We start from the raw sequence: 22903 nt of genomic DNA, 5'->3' as shown, positions 1-22903 counted from the left end.
TAATAATAGAAATAATATTATTCGTGCATTTTGGCTTTTTGTGAATTTAAAGTAACTTTTTGAAATAAAAATCATTTTAAAAAAATATCTGAAAAATTTTAATATTGATTTTTTATTTTTTTTAATTCCATTTGGAATTGTAGAATGAACTATCATTTCTTGGCAATCATTAGTCATTAATATTTTTATATTTATTATAGTAATATATTATTTTTATTTATCTTTTTTTTGTTGTTTTATTTATTTTTTTTTTGAAAAATAAAATAAAATAAAAAAATATGTATATTAGTGGTGTTAACAATGATGTGGAAAATATAAATATAAATGGAAACGACAACGGTGAATCAGTGACGATGGTGGAAAACAACGATATATATCAACACACAGAGCTATCGTTGAGATACGGATTCCTCGGTGAGGAAGAGGAAACAAAGATTATCAGATTGATATGCAATCATCTATCGCTTGGTCAGTTTGAGTTGGCGCGTGCACTCATCCTACAGATTCAACAACCGCAGTCATCAAACATCAGCATAACAACAGCAACAACAACAACGAACAAAGATGCCAGTGGTAATGGTAGTGGCATAGAATCGATCAATGTTTTATCATCTTCTTCATCAACAACTCTTACAAATAATAACAACAACAGCAATATTACAGCTGCTACAACAACAACGACTGCATCTACAGCATCGATGATTCGCAAGGTTTCATCGATATTACATCATACAATAAAGAACGGTCCACCTTCCACCTGGCTAACTTCCGACTCTATTCCATCGTCCTCACATATCTCTTGGTTATGTGCAATAGAATTCTATCAATTAAACAAAGTATGATATATCTTTTATCTATCTATCTATTACTATAACATTACAATTAACTAACAAGCTTTTTAAATAATTAAAAAAACTTTAAAAGGATGGATTTGTACAAAGTATAAGTGAAAGAATATTGATGTTGTTAGAGTTTGCTATATTGTTGTACTCCACTTTGATATCGGATCAGATGTTGCATACCAATGAATATCGGTCGGTTTTACCTATCATTCAGGAACTTAGAGAATACCATTTCGTTTTGATGAATCAAACGAGTGGGAATAACAACAATAATAACAATAGTAATAGTAATAGCAATAGTAATACTGGTGCTGGAATGATTAATATGCTATCGAGTAGGCTATCGTCGAATACACTTGCATTACTCAAGAGAACATTGGTTAGCAATGGTGAACTCGCCAAGTACCTACTGAAGCAGTTGACCGATCCTTTCATCAGTCTCGACAACGGTGGTCTGTCACTATTAAAGTCTGTGTATCCAGTGTCATCGCAACTCGAGTCAGTCACAGCCGAGATAATCTCACATCTAATTCAAGTCGGTCAATATACAGAAGCATACAATCTATTAAAAGTAATAGATTTTAATGATGATAATAGTAATAATAATAATAATAATAATAGTAATAATAGTAGTCAAAGTAAAGAAGATATAGAAAGTTCAAAATCAACAGTTTTAACAAGATTATTACAGAGAATTGCTCATTTGAATGTTGACAAGATAGATTATGAACAACCTGCCAATCTTAATGGTGATCGTTTGTTGCTCGAGAAGATACCGTTCACTCAGAGAACCGATCCTTCAATCTTGGATTTCACTAAATCAACAACGTTGTCGCGTCTACCTGTTTACCAATCGTTGCTGGCCAACAGGACATTGTACCCATTACAACGATACACAGAGTTTGAAGAGCAACTGTTACAACTCGATTCAAACTCTTCATTCTCAGAGGTTTTCGAATCATTAAGACAATATCAACAATTAAAACAACAACAACCACAACAGCAACAGCAACAACAGCAACAACAACAACAACAAACAACAAATCAAGATTTCGAAGTAAATAAGAATCTAGATGATTTCTGGTATTGGTATTACCATTTCCTTAGAGTTAATGACCGTCATTTCCTAGAGTATGCACTGACCAGTGCTATACAACTGGTGAAGGAGAAGAGATTCGACGATGCAATGTTGGTTGTTAAACCATTCGGTCGTTTGTTACCGATGGTTGTTTTGATGTGTTGGGATCACTTCTCACAGGATATAATGTCGCGAAAGGCACTGAATCAGCTCATGGCAAGTGTGAAGCGTGAGCAAATGGATGACACTCTGCTGCATGCCAACGACCAGCTAGCATACCTAGTGGAGATGTCAGAGTGGTGCTGTGGAAAGATGATCGCTGTTCCAAACTCACCGGGTGGCAACCGTCTCATTGTTGGCGACAGTCAGTTCGATGTCCACAACCGTGACTTGACCGGGTCGTCCTCAAAGATGGTCGAGGAAATATCGAATGCCGTTATCAACCAATTGAATCAACACTCATTCATCTACGTCATCAAAGATTGTCTGCCATTCATAACATCGAATGACATTCTCCAGCTTGTGGAATCCGATCCAGACTATCCACAGTCCAACAAATCCAATGCCAACAACATCGATCAACAACAACAACAACTCTCATCGGTAGCATTGGAGAAATTGAACGATATGAACTTGATAAGAGGTTACTACTTGATGAAGAGTATACTGCGGTTCTTCCAGTATCGAACACGTGAGTCTGCCATCGACCAGAGTGAATTCGACTTGGTAATGGAGGATGTCTTCCAGCTGTTCAGAGGTATCTCTGACTCTACCGTATCGATTGGATTGGTTGAAGCGATTTACCTTTCGATATTCCTTTCGAATCACGATTTGAAACAGGATCAGATGACACCGTCACTCGCCAACAGCACACTGCTCGGAATCGACGATAGTATCAACATTGCCGATGCCATGCAACGCGAACGACAACTCGAAGACTACAATAACCTGAAGAAACATCTGGCATCTGGACAGAACCAAACAGCCATCGACGAACTGACAGATACACTCAATTCCTTTGACAACAGCTACAACAGTCAATTCGAATCAAAAGTCGATCACAAATCATACTACATCACATCGCCTATGATGACATCGCTCATCGATACACTCATAAAGATCATTGCCTACATTACAAACGTCAATGATAATCATAAGGAATCGGTAAAAGAACGAATTCAAATATTATCTTCGAATCTAGATAATTTGAAACATCGTGTTTCCATTGCCAATTGGGTGATGTCAAAAGTAAGTTTATTTATATATTTCCATCCATCTTTTTTATATTTTACTTATATTTTATAAATTGTAGATTCCAAATATGTCATTTATGCGATTAATTTTGATGCCAGTTCAATCGTTACTATCAATATGTATGAGAACAAACTATCCAAGTCTTCAAAAGATTCTAGACTATTACCAAACACCAAAGGATATTAAAGTGGATGTAGCACAATACCAATCGATTCCAAATCTCATTGAAGTACTCTCAGGTTTGAATCAGTCAACTGCTGATGTATCCAGTCATTTAGATACAGTAACGAGCGGAGATCATAAAGGTATATCAAAGGATGTCCTGTTCACTGTTTTGTGTGATGTAGTACTCGGTTCTAAACTTAAAGACAGTCTTATCACCAAAGTATTGAATATCGCTCAATCGATTACAACACCTAAACAACCAGACACTCACCTTCAGTATATTGAATGGATATTGGCACTTCACCAACAATATACCGACCACTCACTACTCCAGATCATAACGAATGTTCATGACAGTGGAACCAGTGGACTACCTACACAAGAAAGAATAGAACTCATCAAGAAAAAGAGAGTGCTAGTCAACTCACTCAATCATCTAATCCAATCGGTCTACGAGCCAGCCAAAAACAATGTAAATGACAATCAATCAAAGATGGAAAGTGTATCAAAGATCATCGAAAATAGTTCGGTTATTACTTCTAGTGGTGGCAATGGTAATGCTAGTGGTAGTGGTAGTCTACTGGCAATTACCTTTAAATACTTGTTGTCAATCAATGGAATTATGGAGGAATTAAGTGAAAGTAAATTGGATCCAACAAACATTGGCAGCAGGAAGTATGCTAATTTACTATCGACCATTGAAACAAGTCCATCAAAGATAATGGAAAAGATTATATTCCAAGAGCAAAACTATGAGAAGGCAGAAAAGATGGCTCGGTTCCTTCAGATTGACTTGGCTGATTTTATCATTTCCTCGATTTCACATACCGCACCAAAGAGTCCACCCAATGCACTGTTCTCTTCGACCACTCCTGAGGCATCGATTATCGATTCACCAATTTACTATGTCAATAAGACACATCCTTCGTTGGTAACACAACAACTACCGGCTATTGCCGATATCAACGGTGGATTGCAATCATCCAACAACAATGTACTCTCTATGAATCTGGTAAGATATCTTGGTCAGTCTTCGAAGCTGTTGTCTTGTATCGCCTGTATGCTAAAGTCACCGGACACTAGCATAGTCGATTCCATCGAACCATTCCTCCTCTATGCAACGGAGGAATCTACTGCACTTCCCAACAATGTTCTATTGAATTGGATTAAAGAGATATTGAGAGCACACACCTTTTACTACCGTCATTTTGGAGGTCAGCGACCAGTCCCTTCTTTCCTGCCGCGCGACGAGTATGACAACGTAGAACTGGAAGATCGCTCAGAACTGACAAGCAAATTGTCACCTCCTATGGAGGAAATGCCAAGTTTCAACATGATTCAAAACTCGGAATCGATTCATCAACAACAGACATTCTTCTTTAAGATTCTACAGCACTTCGTGTCGAACGGCCGTTTGATTGAAGCATTGAATATCGCTGATGAATTCCTCGAGGAGGGTGCACCCGATTGGTTGTTGAAGCTGATGGTCATGAAAGATAAAACACAAGGCTATATCTATTTGAGAAGAATGAAAGACAAGGAGAAAGCAATCAATTTGGTGCTGGAGCTGTATCATAATTGGGAGGTCGATGTTGCCATTGATATGCTGGTGATTTCACGTGCCAACGTTGCAGAATCCAGTCAAGCCAATGAGATATCACATCTTCACCAGTGTCTACTTATATACCAGGCTATTCTGAATGTTGATCGTGGATCACGATGGAGATCGTGGCAAGAAGTCAAAGACTTGTGTCGTCGTGATCCCACAAAGATGGTTCGTTCTCTTCTCGAATCGAAACACTACGAACTGGCGCGTCAAATCAGAGATCTCTTCTCCGTGAGTAACATTCGCAATGAAATCGAAGAGAGTTACCTATTCTATTTGTTAGTGGAGAAGGACGACGCCAGCTTGGCACTTCAAACACTCTCGACACTTGGCGAAGAGTCTATCCCCATTGCAGAGGCTGTGCTTCTCAAACTTCGAGATGTATCACTCAAGTTGTTCCTCGTTCAATTCCTGCTGTCCAACATGAGATTGTCTTTGTCCGACGAGAAACTGGCAGAGTTGACCAAACAAGAGACTGGATACAAGGTTCTCTTGGTGTTACCAACCGATCTACAAAAGGAATATGAACATTATGTTCACCACCCCAATCTAATTCTGGAAATGTTGGTTATGAATGAAAAGATTCCTTTGGTATCGAAATTACTCTCGGAAATCAAGGAACTGAAGAACGACGATCTGCTTGCCTACTATGCCAGAAAAGCTTTGTCGTTCGGTAGATACATGGCAAAGAATGAGCTGTTGGTTGTTGACGATTACCTTCAGTCCAGTGAATATCTCGATAGTCTACCAACTGAGAAATCACACAAACTCGCATTCGGTAATGAATCACCAAAGAATGCCATCAAGATTGGCTCACCGAATCAAATGAAAGAAAAGTTGAAATCACAGAAATGGGTATTGACTGGCATCGACCAAGTAAAAGATGAAAAGGTGCGACACAATCATTTCTTTGTACGTTCACCCAGCATAAGTTTGGCAAAATCACTTTTCGATCTCTGTGAATCGAAAAAGAAAGTCTACACCACATGTTTGGATCTTTACAGCTACTTGTCCGAGTTGCTCTCTTCTTCCTACTCTGACGATAATCTTTTGATTATCAACTTGATTCAACAATTGCTGATGTACACGAAACTACAGTTGTTGCGTGATCCAAAGAGTGGAGGACCTACGTTTGTAGCGGTTTGCGATACTCTGCTTGGCAAGGTGGAGTTGTTCCAGTCACTTGTCATTTCCAAATGCTCGGGATCCATGTCGTTGGCTGACTTGTCCGACATGCAAAAAGCGCGACAACTACGCGATAAACTGATACAAGAGGATCGTCTAAAGCTGGCGATTGATGTGGCGACCAAGTGCAATATTCCAGCGGATCCAGCTTGGGTTGCTTGGGGTATCACACTGATACAACTCGGTCAATACAATGAAGCACGTGAAAAATTCAAATACTGTTTGTCTTCGAGTGGCGATCGTCGTGTAATGTCACCGTCTACAACACTCTCACCCGACAATGTTGACAGTAGTGTTGTACTCAGTCAGATTATCCAGTTGTTGGAAACACCGGCGACAGCCAATCATTCCAATCTTCGTAGTTTGTTCAATCAGCTGAACAGTATTCCACTGGCCAACCAGAAAGCGCCACCCAAAATAGATGACCAACTTTTCTACTCTTTACTTCAGCCATCTGTCAATCCAAACAATGGAGCACTACCAGAAGGAACACCGAAATCACTTGCCTCCAGTAGTGGTATTAACAAGTTGAAACAATCGATCGGTAGTCCATCGAGTCCAGTCAACAAATCGATGGGAATCGATCCTGCCCGATTGGAAGAAGCCATCTACTATTTAAAGAAATATGGAAACGGTAGAATGCATGTCAATTTCCTAATGAAACATGGATTGCTGGAGCTGTCACTGAGAAGTGTGTTGTCTGAGAACTTTTCATCATCGATATTCTTTGACGAGATTGTCATGAGTTCAATCGCCAGTTCATCTCTACCGGAACTCTTTTCGATTATCAAATCGATCGATCCTGCACTCCACTCTTTCTACGAACACCTGATGGCTTGTTGCAAGATCATGAACGAGAAGAAGTGGTATATCATGTTGTTTGAATTCCAGTTGTATATGGGTGACAATATACGTGCCGCTCTCACACAGATCAAGATCTTCATGGAGACTGCCGATCCATCCTCCCCATCACGTCTTCAACATTTGGAACAAGCATTGCACTACTTCCATCTTGGACAATCTCAAAAAGGTGCAGTACTCCCAGAACTGGAAATCAACAAGTACATACAGAAATTGCAAACCCAAATCGATGTGTCCAAGTTCCTCTATGCGCAGAAAGGTCTGTCACCAACAGTTCACAAACTCAGTATGTTTGGATCTGCCAAGGAAAAGAATGAATTGGCAGAGCTAGTAACCATCTACAACAACTTTGAACTAGGATTCAAGCTGGCGATGGAATACAAGCTGTCACTGCCAACCGTCTACACCAATGCACTCTCAGCCATGGCAAGAAAGAAGAACTACTCCAAGATCGAAGAGGTGCTCAACAATCTTCGAAACTTTATCGATCCATCCGACTGGGACAGTATTGCAATGTCGGTGATTGAAATTCTCTGTTTGGAAATGAAGGAACTCAAGACCGCAGAGAAATTCATCTCCAAGCTTCACTCTGCTCGTAACAGCGTTAGAGTCTGCATCATGTGCAATAAACTCAAATCAGCATATCTCAAGGCAGTTCAAATGCAAGAGAAAGACCTCATCACAATGGTAATGGATGAAGCTCACAGAACCAATCAACTAGTTATTTACAAATGGTGTCAAGAAGTACTAAGTGGTTCACAACCAAAAACAAACTAAAAATTATTAAAACAAAAATAAAAATATGTATGTATTTTTTTTTGTAGTTCTAGAGTAGTTGAATCGATGGTTTTGGGTAGTAGGTTGAAAGTATACAAATTATTATCATCAGATATTGAAAATAGTTTTCCCTCTTAGAAGTTTAAATTATTTAATAATTATAATTATTTTATTGCAAAATTAAACAATGTAATCTGTTTGTAGTATAAATTAAGTATTTTTATTTATTTTTATCTAAAGATAGATAATTCAATTGGTATTCAAAGTTTGGAACTTACTACTTAAACAAATTCTACATAAACAGTAGAATTAAAATTAATATGAAGAATGAAGTTCGATTATTTTCCTTTTATGGTTAACTTTCAATGCATTTTTTTTTTTGAATTTTGGCGGGTTGTTCCATTAAATTAAAAAATAAAAAAAACATATCAGTAAAGTTGATATTTAAGCTTTTGTAAAATAAAATATCTATTTATATCTATATGCTTCATCGATAAATTTTAATTAAACAAACACTTCATTGATAAACAAAAAACAAAAAATGTAAAAATAACTTTTACCACAATTATTTGTAAGATTAAGTTCAATATCTCATTGATATATATTACATACATATACGATATCAGTCTATTTTTGTACAAAAATGGAACAACCCGTATTTAAATTATACCGCTTAATTAAGATATCATGAACATCATATTTATCTCTTTTTTTTTTGTTTTTTTTTTTCTGTATTATCATTGTTCGACTCTTTAATCAGTTAAACATTGAATAAAAATAATAATAATAATAAAATATCTATATTTATATATTATTATATCTATAATATCTAAATGTATAATGAAGATCAAAAATTTAATACAACTAGATTACCTTGGATTCTACATTTGAAAATATTAAAATATTTATATAGTTCAAAAGATGATATTATATGCAAACAATCAAGTTCATGGAGAGTATCTCTATCGCTAGTTTGCTGGAAATATCATTCATTCATCTCCAAACACTTTTTTAATAACCTAGATTTATCATTGGAAAATGAAGATCTAACCGAAATCATTTCACATATTAACAGCAGATATTGTATCATTAAATTTGTTAATAATCTAAAATGTTCAGATCAACTATTATTTAATTTGTTTCAAATGAATCCATCATTTTTTGATTCAATGTACAGTCTTGATTTACAAATTACATCTCCAATGAATCAAGATTTTATCTATTTATTAATAACAATCTTCAAGTCATTATATCACTTTAAATACACAATCACCAACAACAACAGTACAAACAATAATATTTTATATAATCAATTAGTATTTGATTCTTTAAATAAAAATAAAGAACTATACTCATTTAAATACCAATTGAATAATATAGTAGTACAACCAGTTCAACAAGATAATAATATTTCCAATATATTGTCAATTTCACCTTGTATTTCATTTTTAAAGAATCATACAAATCTAACAAAGATTGATATTAAACAAATCCAAATTGATACAGAATTCCATTCGTTTGTAGAGCTATTGCCATCCTTCAAAAGTCTATCCAAACTTGTTGTCTCTTTCAAGGTCAATGCGGAATTGGTAAAAAACTTTTTTATCAGTTTGAAAACCATCAATCTTTCCAGTTTGGTTATAGAACAAGGTGTTGGTGACAATCCAGTTCATCTCAATGCTTTGGTAGCCTACCTCACCGGAAATACTTCGCTCTCCCATCTGTCTTTGCCATCAGAGATAACCGATGGTTCCATCCTTAACGTTTTATTGACCAACAGCAATGAGAGTAAATGTAAAATCAAAAAGTTAAAGCTGTCACCACTAATCTTTGGAAATATCGAACAGAATCAATCAGTTTCACTCTGTCTGGATAAACTGTCAATTCGATCGATTTGGAGTAGCTATTCATTTTTAGACCGACTCGATCCAACCAGATGCGATATTAAAAAGATTGATATGTGTTCATGTTTTAGCAACACCTCGAAATCACCTACTTTTTTAAACCAGAACACAACTGTTTTGACCAAAGATATGATACCATATATCACAGCCAACAACAAGATCAGAGATCTACAATTCAACTATGATCCACAATTTATTGAAGCATTAAAAGAAAACAGTTCAATCAACACAATTACAATTCAATTAATATCAAACACAAGCAACGAACTTTATAATAATATTAATAATATTTTTACAAATATTGATAGAAATCAATCTATAAAATCAGTACAAATAATAGTCACACAACAACAACAAAGTATAAATAATCACCAAATAACATTGGATCCTTTGAAGATCCAAGAAATTGCACTGGTCAATGGTAGTAGTAATCAATTTAAAATGATTAGTCATGATCATAGAGATAAATTATTCTTCCAAAGACATATTTAATAAAGATAAAAAAATAAATAAATCTATATATTTTTTGAAATATTCGAAAATGTGTGAACTTTATATTTTTTATTACGTTACAATATTGATTTCATAACAAATAAGAGATAAGTGGTGAGTGGTGAAATGTTTGCAGAAAAACATTATTTATATGAATAACTTATTTTTCAATATATATATTTCAAAATAAAATATTTATGATATCTAATTTATTTTTAGATTTTAAAAGAAATAAATGAGAAGATCATCTTTATCAGTTGTTTCAAATAAAATAAGTCCTTATTTAGAATCGATCAAATCTAAAAGAAGCAATAGTTTTTCATATGCGAAATTGGATAACACTTTTTGTGAGATACAAAATCAATTGGAAGATGAAGAAGATGAAATAGAATTATCTCCAAAACCATATATTAATATGCTTTCTGGATTGAATAAAAATATAGATAGTAATAATAATATAGATAAAGAGTCAAAACATTCAGATGAAATGAATAGAGATAATAATAATAATAATAATAGTAATAATAGTTTAAAAAAAAATAATTATAATTATTTTATAGATATGAAAATGAATGAAAATGATGATGATGAGTCGTTGGAATCTGACGATGACAATGAATGTACATCGGAGGCAATCTTTAAAAAAGGTGATTTCCTTTTGAAATCGGTAGAGAACACTCCCATTCCACCGAGGAATGGCAAAATGGATAGTAGACTTGCAAAGATATTGATGGACAAGAATCTTAGATCGTCTCTGAAAGACAGTAAGATATTCGATATGGAGGTGCTGCCTATGACTGACCAGATTACCAATATCGAGGGAATCACCGAGCCGTGCAACTTGCTGACCGACAGCCAACACGAGTTGCTGTTGTATTTCTACCGGTTCCTGAAAATCCATATCCCACAAACGCACAAACGAAAGCAAAACTCTATCTACTTTACCAAGAATGAAAAGATTCGCCACTATATATTTGGTGTGGAGCTGACCGAGTGGATTCTGCTGGCGCGTAACCAACCTACCAATAGACGAGATGCACTGATCATTGCCGATGCCCTGTTAGTTCTCCAACTCATTATCAAAGTACGAAGAATACATACACTCCAAAGGTTTAGAAGGCTACCAACCACACACCAACGTTTGATATTTAAAGACGACAAGACGAGATACTTTTTTATTTCAGAGGCATTGATTTCCGACAAACAAAAGTATTGTGAATTCCTCTGGAAACGTTATACCAACTACCGATATATTCCAAATACCACTAGATATATAAACAAGATATTTCAATATCAGAAACAGCCAGAGATTATAGTTTCCGATGTTCCTCTCATCGCCGAAACATTGGAACAAGAATTCCAGGAGCCAGCAACCAACTCTTCTTCCTCGGATTCATCTTCATCTTCGGAATACTCAATGAATCCAGATGCATCGCCAGTGGGATTGGTTGACAGAGTGTTTCATTACAGTAAACATGTTCCAGTGAATTTGAAACAATACAACCCATCGCCTCTGGAGAAAAGGAGGTTAAAGACCGATCTTGGAGTGATCCATGTGGAAACATTGAAAACTATTCCAGAGGATGTCACTGTGAAAAGCGGTGTTCCTCCACTGGAATTGATAAGTCACAACTATAAATCGGTGGAACTAGATGTAACCAGCTTGAAATGGACGAAATACATTCCTCTGGTTACGTTTGCTATATCGTTGGCAACCTCGGCACTCGCGATCCAGTGGCGTACAATGAACACCTTGTTTTCAACACCGGCATGGCTATACAAGATCTTTGTATCTATGTCCTCTGCTATATTAGCGCTTGCAATGACCATCGAAGTGATCAGTATAATCGTACATCCCGCCAAGATTGTCAATGATTTCAAGAACACCATTCAGGTGACCTATTGGTGTATCATAGCAATGTCGCTCTTCCAGATTGCCGATATTTGTATTGAATTTTCCAGACCGTTGGCAGTCGTTTTATTCTGGATATCGTTTGCCTTTCAGTGTTGTGCCAGTGTGCTGTTTGTTATCCAATTGGTGTTGGCACAGCGATCCAAGATACCGCTGAGGATGACACCGACGTTTCTGTTCAACGGCACCGGATTTCTGCTGTGTGGATACACCGCGCAAGGACTGGGCTATCATCGAATGGGTTGGGCAACGTGGACAATCGGAACGATCTACGGAATGATCATCCAGGTGGCGCTTCTCATCTCCTACAAACTGTTTGGTTTGCTGCCACCGGAACACATCCCTTCACAGACCATCTTCATTGCGTATCCATCGATTGCATTCTCGGCAATGGTTCAAGTGCGCCAGGGACTAACCGTTCCAATGAGATTGATGTACGCACTCATCTTTATCAACATGGCGATAGTCATAGTGATTTGGATAATGATGAAAAAGACGTTCAGGAGTGCAAGAATCCCGATTTTTCATCTTGGATGGTGGGCTTTTTGTTTCCCTATGATTTCATTCGGATCCGCTGCACTGAACTACTATAAATACACAAGATTTCTATCATGCAAGATCGTTGCACTGATAATAGTTTCGATATCGGACTTTCTTTATGTGATGGTCGCTTGTTTAACACTCTATCATCTAGCAAGAAGAAATCTATTTATTTCATCAAGATATAAACTACCAGTTTAAAAATATATATTTAAGAAAATAAAATAAATAAAATTCAATGAATAATAATAATGAAAGCAATACAAATTAACTAAACAAACAGGTCAAAACTTTTTATTGATCAAAATTAAAAATAATTAACTTTTTAAAAAAAAAAAAAACTAATCACAAACTTTTTTTTTTTTATTCAATAATTAACTTGTTATTTATATTTATAGTTTACATTTTTTATTAATATAGTTTATAGATAGTTTTATAGATAGATAGTATCTAAAGATTAGATATAGTGTTATAAACTATTATTATTTGAAAAATGGAAAAATCAAATAACTTGACGTTGGAAGGAAGTCTAACATGGAGTAATGATATGTTCAGTCCGGAACTACAAGCTGCCATCAATGATATCATTCCAAGTCAAGATCCAATCGATAGACATGATTTCAATCCTGTAAAATATATTAATGATAACTTTACAAATGGTATGTATATATATAATAAAATATTAAAAATAATAATAATTGTTAGAATGTTTATCTTTATTAATATGGTTTTTTTATTTAATATAATAATAGAACAATCACTTGTACATATTGATGCACATATGAATAAGCTTAGATTAAAGATTCACAAGATTGATGAAGAGATTGTACAGGAGGTTAGAATGCAGAGCAGCACCGGTAGCAAAGGAAAAGAAGATCTAGAGAATGCTAAACGATCCATTAATGAATTGCTAACAAAGATTGCAGATATCAAGACAAAAGCAATCAAATCAGAACAGATGGTAACTGAGATCTGCAAGGATATCAAATCATTGGATTTCGCAAAGAAGAATCTTACTGCTGCCATCACAACATTAAAGAGATTACATATGATGGGTATGTTGTTGTTTGTAACTATTATTATTAATATTAATTAACATAACAAATAATAATAATAATAATAATAATAACAATTAGTTATGGGTGTTGAACAACTTAATGAAATGGTTGAGAAGAAACAATATGCAACTGTAGCAAGATTGTTGGAAGCAACTGCAGAGTTTGCTCAAGGATTCAAAGACTATAGAGATTCACCAAAGATTGCTTCACTCAACAGAGAACTCGAGAGAATTAGATCAAGTGTAAAAGAGAAGATTTATGAAGATTTCAAGAGGTATGTTACTATTATTTTTAGTTATAACTAATCTATGTTCTAATATTGTTTTGTTTTATTTTATTAATAACTATATATATATATATAATTATAGTTATGTACCAAGTAATCAAGTTGATGGTGAGAATAAGTGGGCTAGTGCATGTTTGGTTATAGATGCACTGGGTGGAGAGACAAAGAAGGATTTCATGAGATGGCTGTGTGATATTCATTTACAAGCATACAAACGTGCATTCTCATCACACGAAGAACATTCACAACTCAAGGATATCAAACGTAGATTCAAATGGTTGGTCAAAGAACTTAATACATTCAAAGAGGAGTATACCGGTATCTTCCCACCCGAATGGAAGATGGAAGAGAATATTGCCTATGAATTCTGTTGTATTACAAAGTATGTAATAGTAAACTTATCTTTACTTTTCATCTTTTAAATATTAACGATTGACTAACTCAACTCTTTTACCATACTTTACTTATTATTATTATTATTATCTATAATCTAGATTGGCAGTACAAGATATTCTAATGAAAACAAAGAATGAGTTGGATATCAATGTATTGTTGAATGCATTGAATAAGACTTTGGAGTTTGAAAAGGAGATGGTCAATGCTTTCGCACAATCGGCAGTCTATAGGAACTCGGCGAATGTATCACCGATTCAATCACCACAGGATCCAGACATGGTGGTTGACGATGAGGATCGCGGTGATAACTCGGTGGCAGCAATCAACAGACGTTGGAACCAGAGACGTCAGAAATTGGATGATAATGAATCTGGAAATGCTAATGGCGGTGCAGGTGCCAACAACAACAACAACAACAACAACAACGGCTCGCCAAAGGTACAACCACAGGACAAGGGTTACGAAAGATTCAAGGGAATCATTTCATCGAGCTTCGATCCATACATGGATCTATACATTCAAGAGGAGGACAAAAAGATGGATGAAGCAATCACCAGACTCGTCAGTGAAGAGAAATGGGCACTCGAGGAGGATGCCACCAACAAAGTACTTTCCAGTGGAACCGATCTTGTACAATACTTTAGAAAAGCAATGGAGAGATGCTCAATACTCAGTAGAGGTGAACCATTCTCTTCACTCTATGGTCTATTTAAGAAGTATCTTATTAAATATGCTGCAATATTATCATCAAAGATTTCAAGGTAAGTGTTTATTTTAAAACAAAAACTATCAATTATCGATATATTAACAATGTTAACATTATCAATCTAGTGATGTTGGTAGACCACATGAACATCAAGAAGATGTTGTTATTTGTTTGATTATCAATACATCAGAGTACTTTAGTAAGACTATTCCACAGATTTCGGACAAGTTCAAAAAGTTGATCATTGAACGATACAAGGAGATGATCGATTTCAACAATGAGAAGAACGAGTATTCCGGTGTCATTGGAAAGGGTGTAAAGTCACTGGTGTACGGTATCGAAGCTAAACTCGAACCACACTTACATACTATGACCAAATTGGATTGGGGTGACAAAGACGTAAAGATCAGTGATCATTCGCCATACGTCGAATCAATCAATTCTATCATCAATGAAAGTGCCAAGTTGGAAGCAGAGTTACTATCGACCAATCACTACAAATATTTCTGTGATCTATTTGCAGCGTAAGTTTTTTTTGTTTAAAACAAACATTATCTCAAATCAATTTGTATCTAACTAGCTTATCTTATATTATTTGATAATAATAGATCATTCATTTTAAGAATAACACAGAATATATACAAATGTCATCGTATTTCAGATACAGGTGCACATGCATTGCTGTTGGATATCTCTACGATCAAGAAGTGTTTGCTCGATCTACCCACTAAGATTCCCGACGGTAGCAGTAATCGTTTTACAAAGTTTGTCAACACCGAATTTGGAAAGGCAGAAGCTATTCTCAAGGTTATAGGATCCGATGAGAAGTCAATCGTCGAAACCTACAATAGCTTCAGTGATAGATTCGGTGGTTCCGATGCCGATTTCCAAAAGATTCTAGATTTGAAGGGTGTCAAAGTCGGTGATAAAACAGAGTTGGTTGAGAAATACTTTAATAGAATTGGTAACACCGTATCAAATTTCTTGAAAAAACAATAAAACTATCTAATAAATATATCTTTTATATTTTGTCAATGCCCAAAAGAAAAAAAAAGTCAAAATTTGACTTTTAATTTTTAATTATCTTTTTCATTGCAACAGATCTGTTATTTGATTATAATTATAATGATATGACAACACCTACTCCTTTTATTATTAATAGAGAAGGTAGTAGTGAAAGTAAAAGTAATGGAAATCAACCATTAGGAAGAAGAAGATTTTTAAATAATAGTAATAATAACAATAATAATGATAGAAATGACAGAAATCAAGATTTAAATGATGATGTTGAGAATACTCAACCAAAACATCATGGTAATACAATCAGAAGAACTTTTAGAAATAAAAATATAAATAACAGTAATAATAATAATAGTGTTAGATTTAATAGAGATTCATCTACAACTTCAAATAATAATAACAATAGATATAGTAATAATAATAATAATAATGGTGTTAAAAGTAGGCTGAAAAGAACTACAGAAAGACAAAATGATTCACATTTAATTCAACAAAGTACAGCCGTCAATCAATGGAGTGTTTCCCCAAACTTGGCTGGTCAATCTAAGTTAAACACTTCAACTTCTACTACAAATGTAACAACAACATCAACAACAACAACTACTACAACAACTACTGAAGCAATTCAAAAAGAAAAAGAATTACCTGTATTATTAACAATGGAGAGATACAAAGAGTTGGTTCAAAAGTATAATATGGAATCAGATTCTGATGATTATGATTCAGATGAAGACAATTGTCTTAATGACTCTGATGACGAACAGCAACAACAACAGTACGATAAGATATTTCAAAGTTATAGAGGTAGTAATAATAATGTTGGAGCATCATCAGCTGTGGTAATAGCGGTAGACGAGAACGCCAAGGAAATGAATATCAGACAGCTAATAAAAGAAACATCGAGAGGTATATCTACTTGTTTGGTTTGTTTGGAGAGAGTGAAACCGGTTGATTCAATCTGGCAGTGTCAACAATGCTATTGTTTACTCCACTTGAATTGCACTCAGAGTTGGTCACGTGAGCGACTGTTGATAAGTGCAGCATCGGAGGCATGTCAGTCGAATCGTGCACAACCACATTGGCTATGTCCAAACTGTCGGTATCTCTATCATAAGCAACATTCACCCGATCGCTACCTCTGTTTCTGTGGCAAGACAACGGATCCCCCTGTTGACCCTTGGCAGACCGCTCACTCCTGCGGTGAGATCTGTCAACGAAAACTCAATGGCTGTGAACACAGTTGTCTACTACTTTGTCATCCCGGTGCATGTCTGCCTTGTTCGAGAACCATTCAATCGAAATGCTACTGTGGTCGTGAGAATAAAGTACAGCGATGCAAAGACGGTCAATTCTACAGCTGTGAGAATCAATGTTCAAAGAGATTGAGTTGTTCTCACCTCTGTGAATCCATATGTCATAAAGGTGATCATCCACCATGTGAAAAAAGTAAGTTTTCAACATTCAATATTGAAAGAGAAAGAGTTATAGATTACTTACTTACTTTTACTTTTTATTTTGTTAGCATCTATTAAACAATGTAGATGTAAAAGAACGAGTATAGAAACAAAATGTTCATCAGAGAATATTTGTGATTCCGTTTGTAATAAGTTGTTGACTTGTAATAAGCATAGATGTACCAAAGTATGTTGTGATGGTTGTGACCCATGTCCTTTGGCTGCACCTAGGGTTTGTGGATGTGGATCAAAGCAATTCAAACTGGATTGCAATGTACCGACACCAAAGTCTTGTGGTGGTACCTGCAATAAGTTGTTAGCATGTGGACATAGATGTTACAACCGTTGTCATACAGGTGATTGTACCAGTTGCAATCAAGTGGCTACTAAAAAGTGTAATTGCGGTAGTCTTGTAAAGGATATGCCATGCTCCAAAGAATTGATTTGTACAAACAAGTGTAATAACATAAGAAACTGTGGACGTCACAGATGTAGAAAGCGTTGTTGTCTCGGAACAGATTGTCCTCCTTGTGAGGAAGAATGTGTAAGTAATAGCAAAACAGATGTAAAACATCTAATCTATCGATTATTAATCTTTTTTTTGTTGTTAACTATTTATTAGGGTGAGAAACTTGGCTGTGGTAATCATCGATGTAAAGCTACTTGTCACCAAGGTAAATGTTTACCATGTAATCTAACTGTTAGGATATATTGTCCTTGTAAATGTACTTTTATCGATGTGGTGTGTGGTACGGAAAAGAAGATACAACCACCACGTTGCAAGAAACTCTGTGCTCATCCAACTACGTGCCATCACTCCAAGAGAAGACGTCATGCTTGTCACTTTGGTGCGTGTAAACCATGTGATAGAATCTGTGGAGCTCAGCTACTTGGATGCACTCATCGTTGTCCAAACGACTGTCACGATCCAATACCAAGTATCAACTATCGTGTGAAGCCGCTGTTGGAGTACAAGGGTCAGACTATTCAAACGATTCCCAAGGAAAAGGCTGTGCAATTCCCACAAGCTCTTCCACTGTCCGAAGTTCGATGTCCACCGTGTCTGGTGCCAATGGAGAGATCTTGCATAGGACAGCATGAGGCTAAGCATATAATATGTTCTGGCGATTTGACCTACAGTTGTACGAGTGAATGTAAGAATCTATTGGAATGTGGTAATCATTTCTGTCGCGGTGCGTGCCACAAGGTTACCATAAGAAGACAACTTATCACCGAGGACGGACAACAGATTGTAGAAGAAAGTTACGAAGAAGAAGAGGAAGATAATGATGAAGCAGAGAATGAACTCACCTTCCAAGATACCTGTCAAGTTTGTGAGCTTCCATGTCAAAACGAGAGACCAAAAGGCTGTGCTCATAAATGCGATCTTTTATGCCATTTGAATGACTGTCCGAAATGTAAAAAAAACGTTAGAGTTTTATGCCATTGTCAGAGCAATACACTGCTCATTCCATGTTTCGAGTATTTAGAATCAGAGAAGTTGGAGAGAGATATATTTTCTTGTGGTAATGTTTGTCGAAAGTTTTTAGAGAACTGTAACCATTCATGTTTGGATACATGTCACCAAGGATCATGCTCTTCTTGTAAAGCAAGGTAAATATTGTTATTGTAGCAACGGATCCACTTTTGAATTCATATACTAAAAATATTTCATTCGAATTATTAGTTTAAATGTTTATTGTCAGTGCAAAACAAGAAAAGAAAGATGGACATGTACACAAGCAAAACAGAAACGTTTGGAGAATAATATAAAGAATGTTAATTTTGATAAACTATTGGAGTGCAACGAGAGTTGTCCACCCAAAGTTAAGCAGGAAAAGAAAGAAGAAGTGGTAGATCAACAATTGGATTCAAAGAAACAGCCAACTCTTACCAAAGAACAAAAGAGAATTAAATATCTCGAAAAGAAAGAAGAGCAAGAAAAGAAGTGGAAACAAGAAGAATTGGAATTAAACAAAAAGACATTCGCTGATAGATTAATGGAGCCAAAGATGATATTTAGAATAACAATTACAATTCTAATTTTATCATTTATCACATTACTTGTAGTTAAAACGAAACTATAATAATATAAATAAATAAAAAACAAAAAATATATTGAAAAAAAATGGTTATTAAATTTATTTCCGGGAAAAGCTAACCTCTCGAAGAACTGTTGGAATTATTACGTTGATGGTGGTAGTTTGATTTTCTATTATGTACAGGTGTTGATGATGTATCTTCAACTTTAATTATACATTCAACAGCGAAATGATCAGAGAGTCTGGTCTGTGGAGTAGCACCCATCGGAAGGATTGAGGATTCCAAACAATTGAGACGTAGCAATTGGTTGCGACCATCGTCATCACCAAAGTTGGGCGATAAATTGAAACTAAATATATAATCGGTTCTCTCTTTTGAGGTTGGCTTACTCACTAGCTGATTGAGAGATTGGTGAATTGTGTATCCAGGCAGATGTGGATTAGTCTGGCGATAGAGATCATTCATCTGTCCTAGAATCTTCTTCATCGATTCATATTCATCGGTTGGTTTCAAATAGATTTTAATACGGTTGTTGTCTTCATTTTCGTTGATTATGTTTGTCGTGCCACCACTGCTAATCTTTAGTTTCTCCAGGTTTGAAATGTAGCTGATGTCGCTGTTGTTACTGTCGACACCCCAGTAGGAAGTAAGTGGCGGTAGAATTAACTCTTCAATATCGCTGTCTAATATGAGTGGTGCTGGTATATTCGATTTGAAACGTGATCCTTTTATCAGTTGATAGATTGCCTTGGTTTGTAGCGTGATTTCCAAAGCCATCTTTAAGCTCGTTAGAAGCTGTAGGTTGATAACATGATTACGAAGATCGACAAAGTCAAACTCCTCGAGTTCGGTGAGTGCTGAGCTGAATTCCGATCGCAGTCTATTCTTTAGTGTGGTAGTCCAATAGGTTGTCGATGCCTTTGTATCATAGTGGAACACCATATTTAGTGTCTCGAGCACAATCGTTCTATATGTACATTCGTCACCCTCAAACTGTGCTTCCAACTGATTGTGTCTCTGTGCCAACTGATCAACAATATCTTTCTTTAGAATATAGGAGATCATCTCTGTCAGGAGCAGTGATTTCATACGAGGATTCAATAGCTGTGATCTGAGAATACCTGTATATCTAATTGGAATGTTATTATTGGTGAGATGCTCCATCAGCTTATAACTAAAGGTTTCTGTTATCTCGCGATTATTGATCTTTCGAGCGAGCTCCGGTATCACCTGTGAAAGAATGACACTGCCTTCGTCAGAAATGACCTGTTCGGTTTCACCAATGATATTCATATCACCAAGGAATACCAGTGCATTCTTAATGTTATTACTGCTGTTTGATCCACCACTGGAATTGCTACTGTTCGATGTTGCACGCGCAAATTCAGTGGAGATAAAGTCTCGAATCGATTGAAGCTGTAGGGTTCGAACGGTTTGTGCTTTCTTTAGCTTGTCGTCACCAGCCACCATTTGCCATGCCAAGGTATTGTCTGGATTCGACTGGAGATGTGCGTTAAATACATAGAGAACACTGTTCTCTTTGACCGCAGAGATGTCGAGCTTCACACCCTGCACACCCTTACACGAGTGTACATCGAGCCCGATACCTTCGTTGAACTGACGGAAGTCACTCCACAGTATTGGAAAAGTGGTCGCAAAATATAGTCCACTATCTTCGCCGACCTTGTCCAGTAAATAGGAATAGAACGGTTTAAACACACGAGTTAGTCGTTCTTTTGCACCAGAGTTGAAGACAGCCTGAAGACAAACGATATCGTATCGCTCCGGTAGATTAATCAATATCTTTGCAATCATTTCACAACGATCTTCGACACCTGGAAGCATACCAACGTTCAGTGTTATAATCCTAATATTATCGTCGCCTACAACAATATTGTGGGAACTGTGATTTCCTTGGAGCTGTTGCTGTTGCGGAAGACTACTCCTCAGGTCCTTGCTGCTGATAGAATTTGTCTTGTCATTGATAGTGAACACTACACTCGAGATGGTTCCTGGAATAACTTGCTTTTCGATTAGGAAATTCGGTGGACAATGATAGCTGAATGTATTCTCACCGATGAAAGGATTATTGAATGTTAGCTTGACATCGCCTTTCAGTCCGTTCGAGTAGTAATGAACAGCACCCGAGGTTCCGGCACAGATTCCACTCGATGTACCAAACTCAATGGTGGCACCGGGTGCAATTCCTTCGGGTGGAATGACAGCCCACGATCCCTGCTCCAAAGCATGATCACGACGAATCAACAACCGACTAGTCTTGTTGACTATCGTAACAAACTGACCACGAGTCGCTCTTAGCACTGTGTTCTTCCATGATTCATTCGGGTTGTTGTTGCTAGAGGGTGGCGAGCCTGTAATCGAAGAGAAGAACGAGAGTGTCGATGTAAGTGGAAGCGGTAATGGAATCTTTGATGAACTGTTGGATGGCGACGGTGATGACGGTAACGACGCGGAAAGCGACGACGACAATATGTTGTTGCCAGATGATGAAGACGACAACGAAGACGAAGAAGAACCTATCATTTGTGGTGAGAGTGACTGTTGCAATTGATTGTAATGCTCGCGATCATTGCTATTGGCGTTTGGTGAGCTGGTGGGAGATGGTGAATTGCTAGCGAGTGCAGTCGTTGGATTTCTAAGTATCTTGAATTGAGTGCGACCTCGTACCATTGTCTTTACCTCTGAGTGGAACTGACGGTTCACCTCTTCAAAGCCAAGTGTATACTTGGTCTCGAGAGGCAGCTGCGAGTTTATAACACAGCTATGTGACTTTGGTGACCAGTATGGAGTGTGCCACTCGATGTTCACATAGAGAAACGGTTCCCACATATGATGATTGATCATCTGTTGCACCGATTGTATTAGATGGTTCTGTATGGGTGGCACAGACGATGGTAATACCAAATAGACAACCGAACCTTTTGATCCAGTAAAGTAAGCATTACTTTCAGATGCAAATTCTACTTTTGAATTTGGTGCTATTATCTCTTATAATAATAATAATAATATGATTAATAGTTATTATTAGTTAACTACTGGTTTAATAATTATAGATATTAATATATACATACCAGGTGGAAATACTCTTAATACACCTTGATGTACTTTTACAGATATTCTTTGTAATATATAATCAGTTTCATTTGATATAGAAATAACTGTGGATCTAAATGCTTTATAAAGTTCTTTCTTCCAATCTGAAGAATGAATATGTCCACTCATTCTTCTTTTACTTCTTCTTGACCTTCCACCACTTTTATTTCCACTTAAACTATCTAAACTCTCGTTTTACAAGCTAAACTA

At 36.2% G+C, this 22903-nt stretch overlaps 7 protein-coding genes across 7 annotated transcripts; 6 read left to right on the top strand and 1 right to left on the bottom strand.

Moving 5' to 3' along the window:
• Positions 1–278: 278 nt before the first annotated feature.
• Positions 279–7768, top strand: PPL_04767 (uncharacterized protein; the record flags this gene model as incomplete). Its single annotated transcript, XM_020575664.1, has 3 exons — positions 279–836; positions 925–3168; positions 3233–7768. 3 exons carry the CDS (start codon positions 279–281, stop codon positions 7766–7768), a joined length of 7338 nt encoding a protein of 2445 aa, XP_020434459.1.
• An 833-nt stretch (positions 7769–8601) lies between these two features.
• On the top strand, positions 8602–10164 carry PPL_04766 (uncharacterized protein; the record flags this gene model as incomplete). Its single annotated transcript, XM_020575663.1, has 1 exon — positions 8602–10164. One exon carries the CDS (start codon positions 8602–8604, stop codon positions 10162–10164), a length of 1563 nt encoding a protein of 520 aa, XP_020434458.1.
• A 235-nt stretch (positions 10165–10399) lies between these two features.
• Positions 10400–12117, top strand: PPL_04765 (uncharacterized protein; the record flags this gene model as incomplete). The annotated part of the gene is made up of 4 exons (XM_020575662.1): positions 10400–10682; positions 10725–10928; positions 11349–12005; positions 12047–12117. The coding sequence occupies 4 exons, from the start codon at positions 10400–10402 to the stop codon at positions 12115–12117; spliced, it is 1215 nt and encodes a 404-aa protein (XP_020434457.1).
• Positions 12118–12466: 349 nt separating this feature from the next.
• On the top strand, positions 12467–12817 carry PPL_04764 (uncharacterized protein; the record flags this gene model as incomplete). The annotated part of the gene is made up of 1 exon (XM_020575661.1): positions 12467–12817. One exon carries the CDS (start codon positions 12467–12469, stop codon positions 12815–12817), a length of 351 nt encoding a protein of 116 aa, XP_020434456.1.
• Positions 12818–13109: 292 nt separating this feature from the next.
• On the top strand, positions 13110–16061 carry PPL_04763 (Vps53-like domain-containing protein; the record flags this gene model as incomplete). The annotated part of the gene is made up of 7 exons (XM_020575660.1): positions 13110–13275; positions 13369–13671; positions 13753–13948; positions 14043–14342; positions 14455–15117; positions 15188–15586; positions 15671–16061. The coding sequence occupies 7 exons, from the start codon at positions 13110–13112 to the stop codon at positions 16059–16061; spliced, it is 2418 nt and encodes an 805-aa protein (XP_020434455.1).
• Positions 16062–16192: 131 nt separating this feature from the next.
• Positions 16193–19623, top strand: PPL_04762 (uncharacterized protein; the record flags this gene model as incomplete). The annotated part of the gene is made up of 5 exons (XM_020575659.1): positions 16193–17005; positions 17198–17528; positions 17605–18080; positions 18159–19150; positions 19224–19623. The coding sequence occupies 5 exons, from the start codon at positions 16193–16195 to the stop codon at positions 19621–19623; spliced, it is 3012 nt and encodes a 1003-aa protein (XP_020434454.1).
• A 70-nt stretch (positions 19624–19693) lies between these two features.
• On the bottom strand, positions 19694–22822 carry PPL_04761 (endonuclease/exonuclease/phosphatase domain-containing protein; the record flags this gene model as incomplete). Its single annotated transcript, XM_020575658.1, has 3 exons — positions 19694–22243; positions 22502–22587; positions 22672–22822. 3 exons carry the CDS (start codon positions 22820–22822, stop codon positions 19694–19696), a joined length of 2787 nt encoding a protein of 928 aa, XP_020434453.1.
• Between the last annotated feature and the right edge of the window lie 81 nt (positions 22823–22903).

This window comes from Heterostelium album, assembly GCF_000004825.1.
Source record: "Heterostelium album PN500 unplaced genomic scaffold PPL_scaffold4, whole genome shotgun sequence".
Lineage (NCBI taxonomy): Eukaryota > Evosea > Eumycetozoa > Acytosteliales > Acytosteliaceae > Heterostelium > Heterostelium album.
This window is presented reverse-complemented; position numbering and strand designations above follow the sequence as displayed.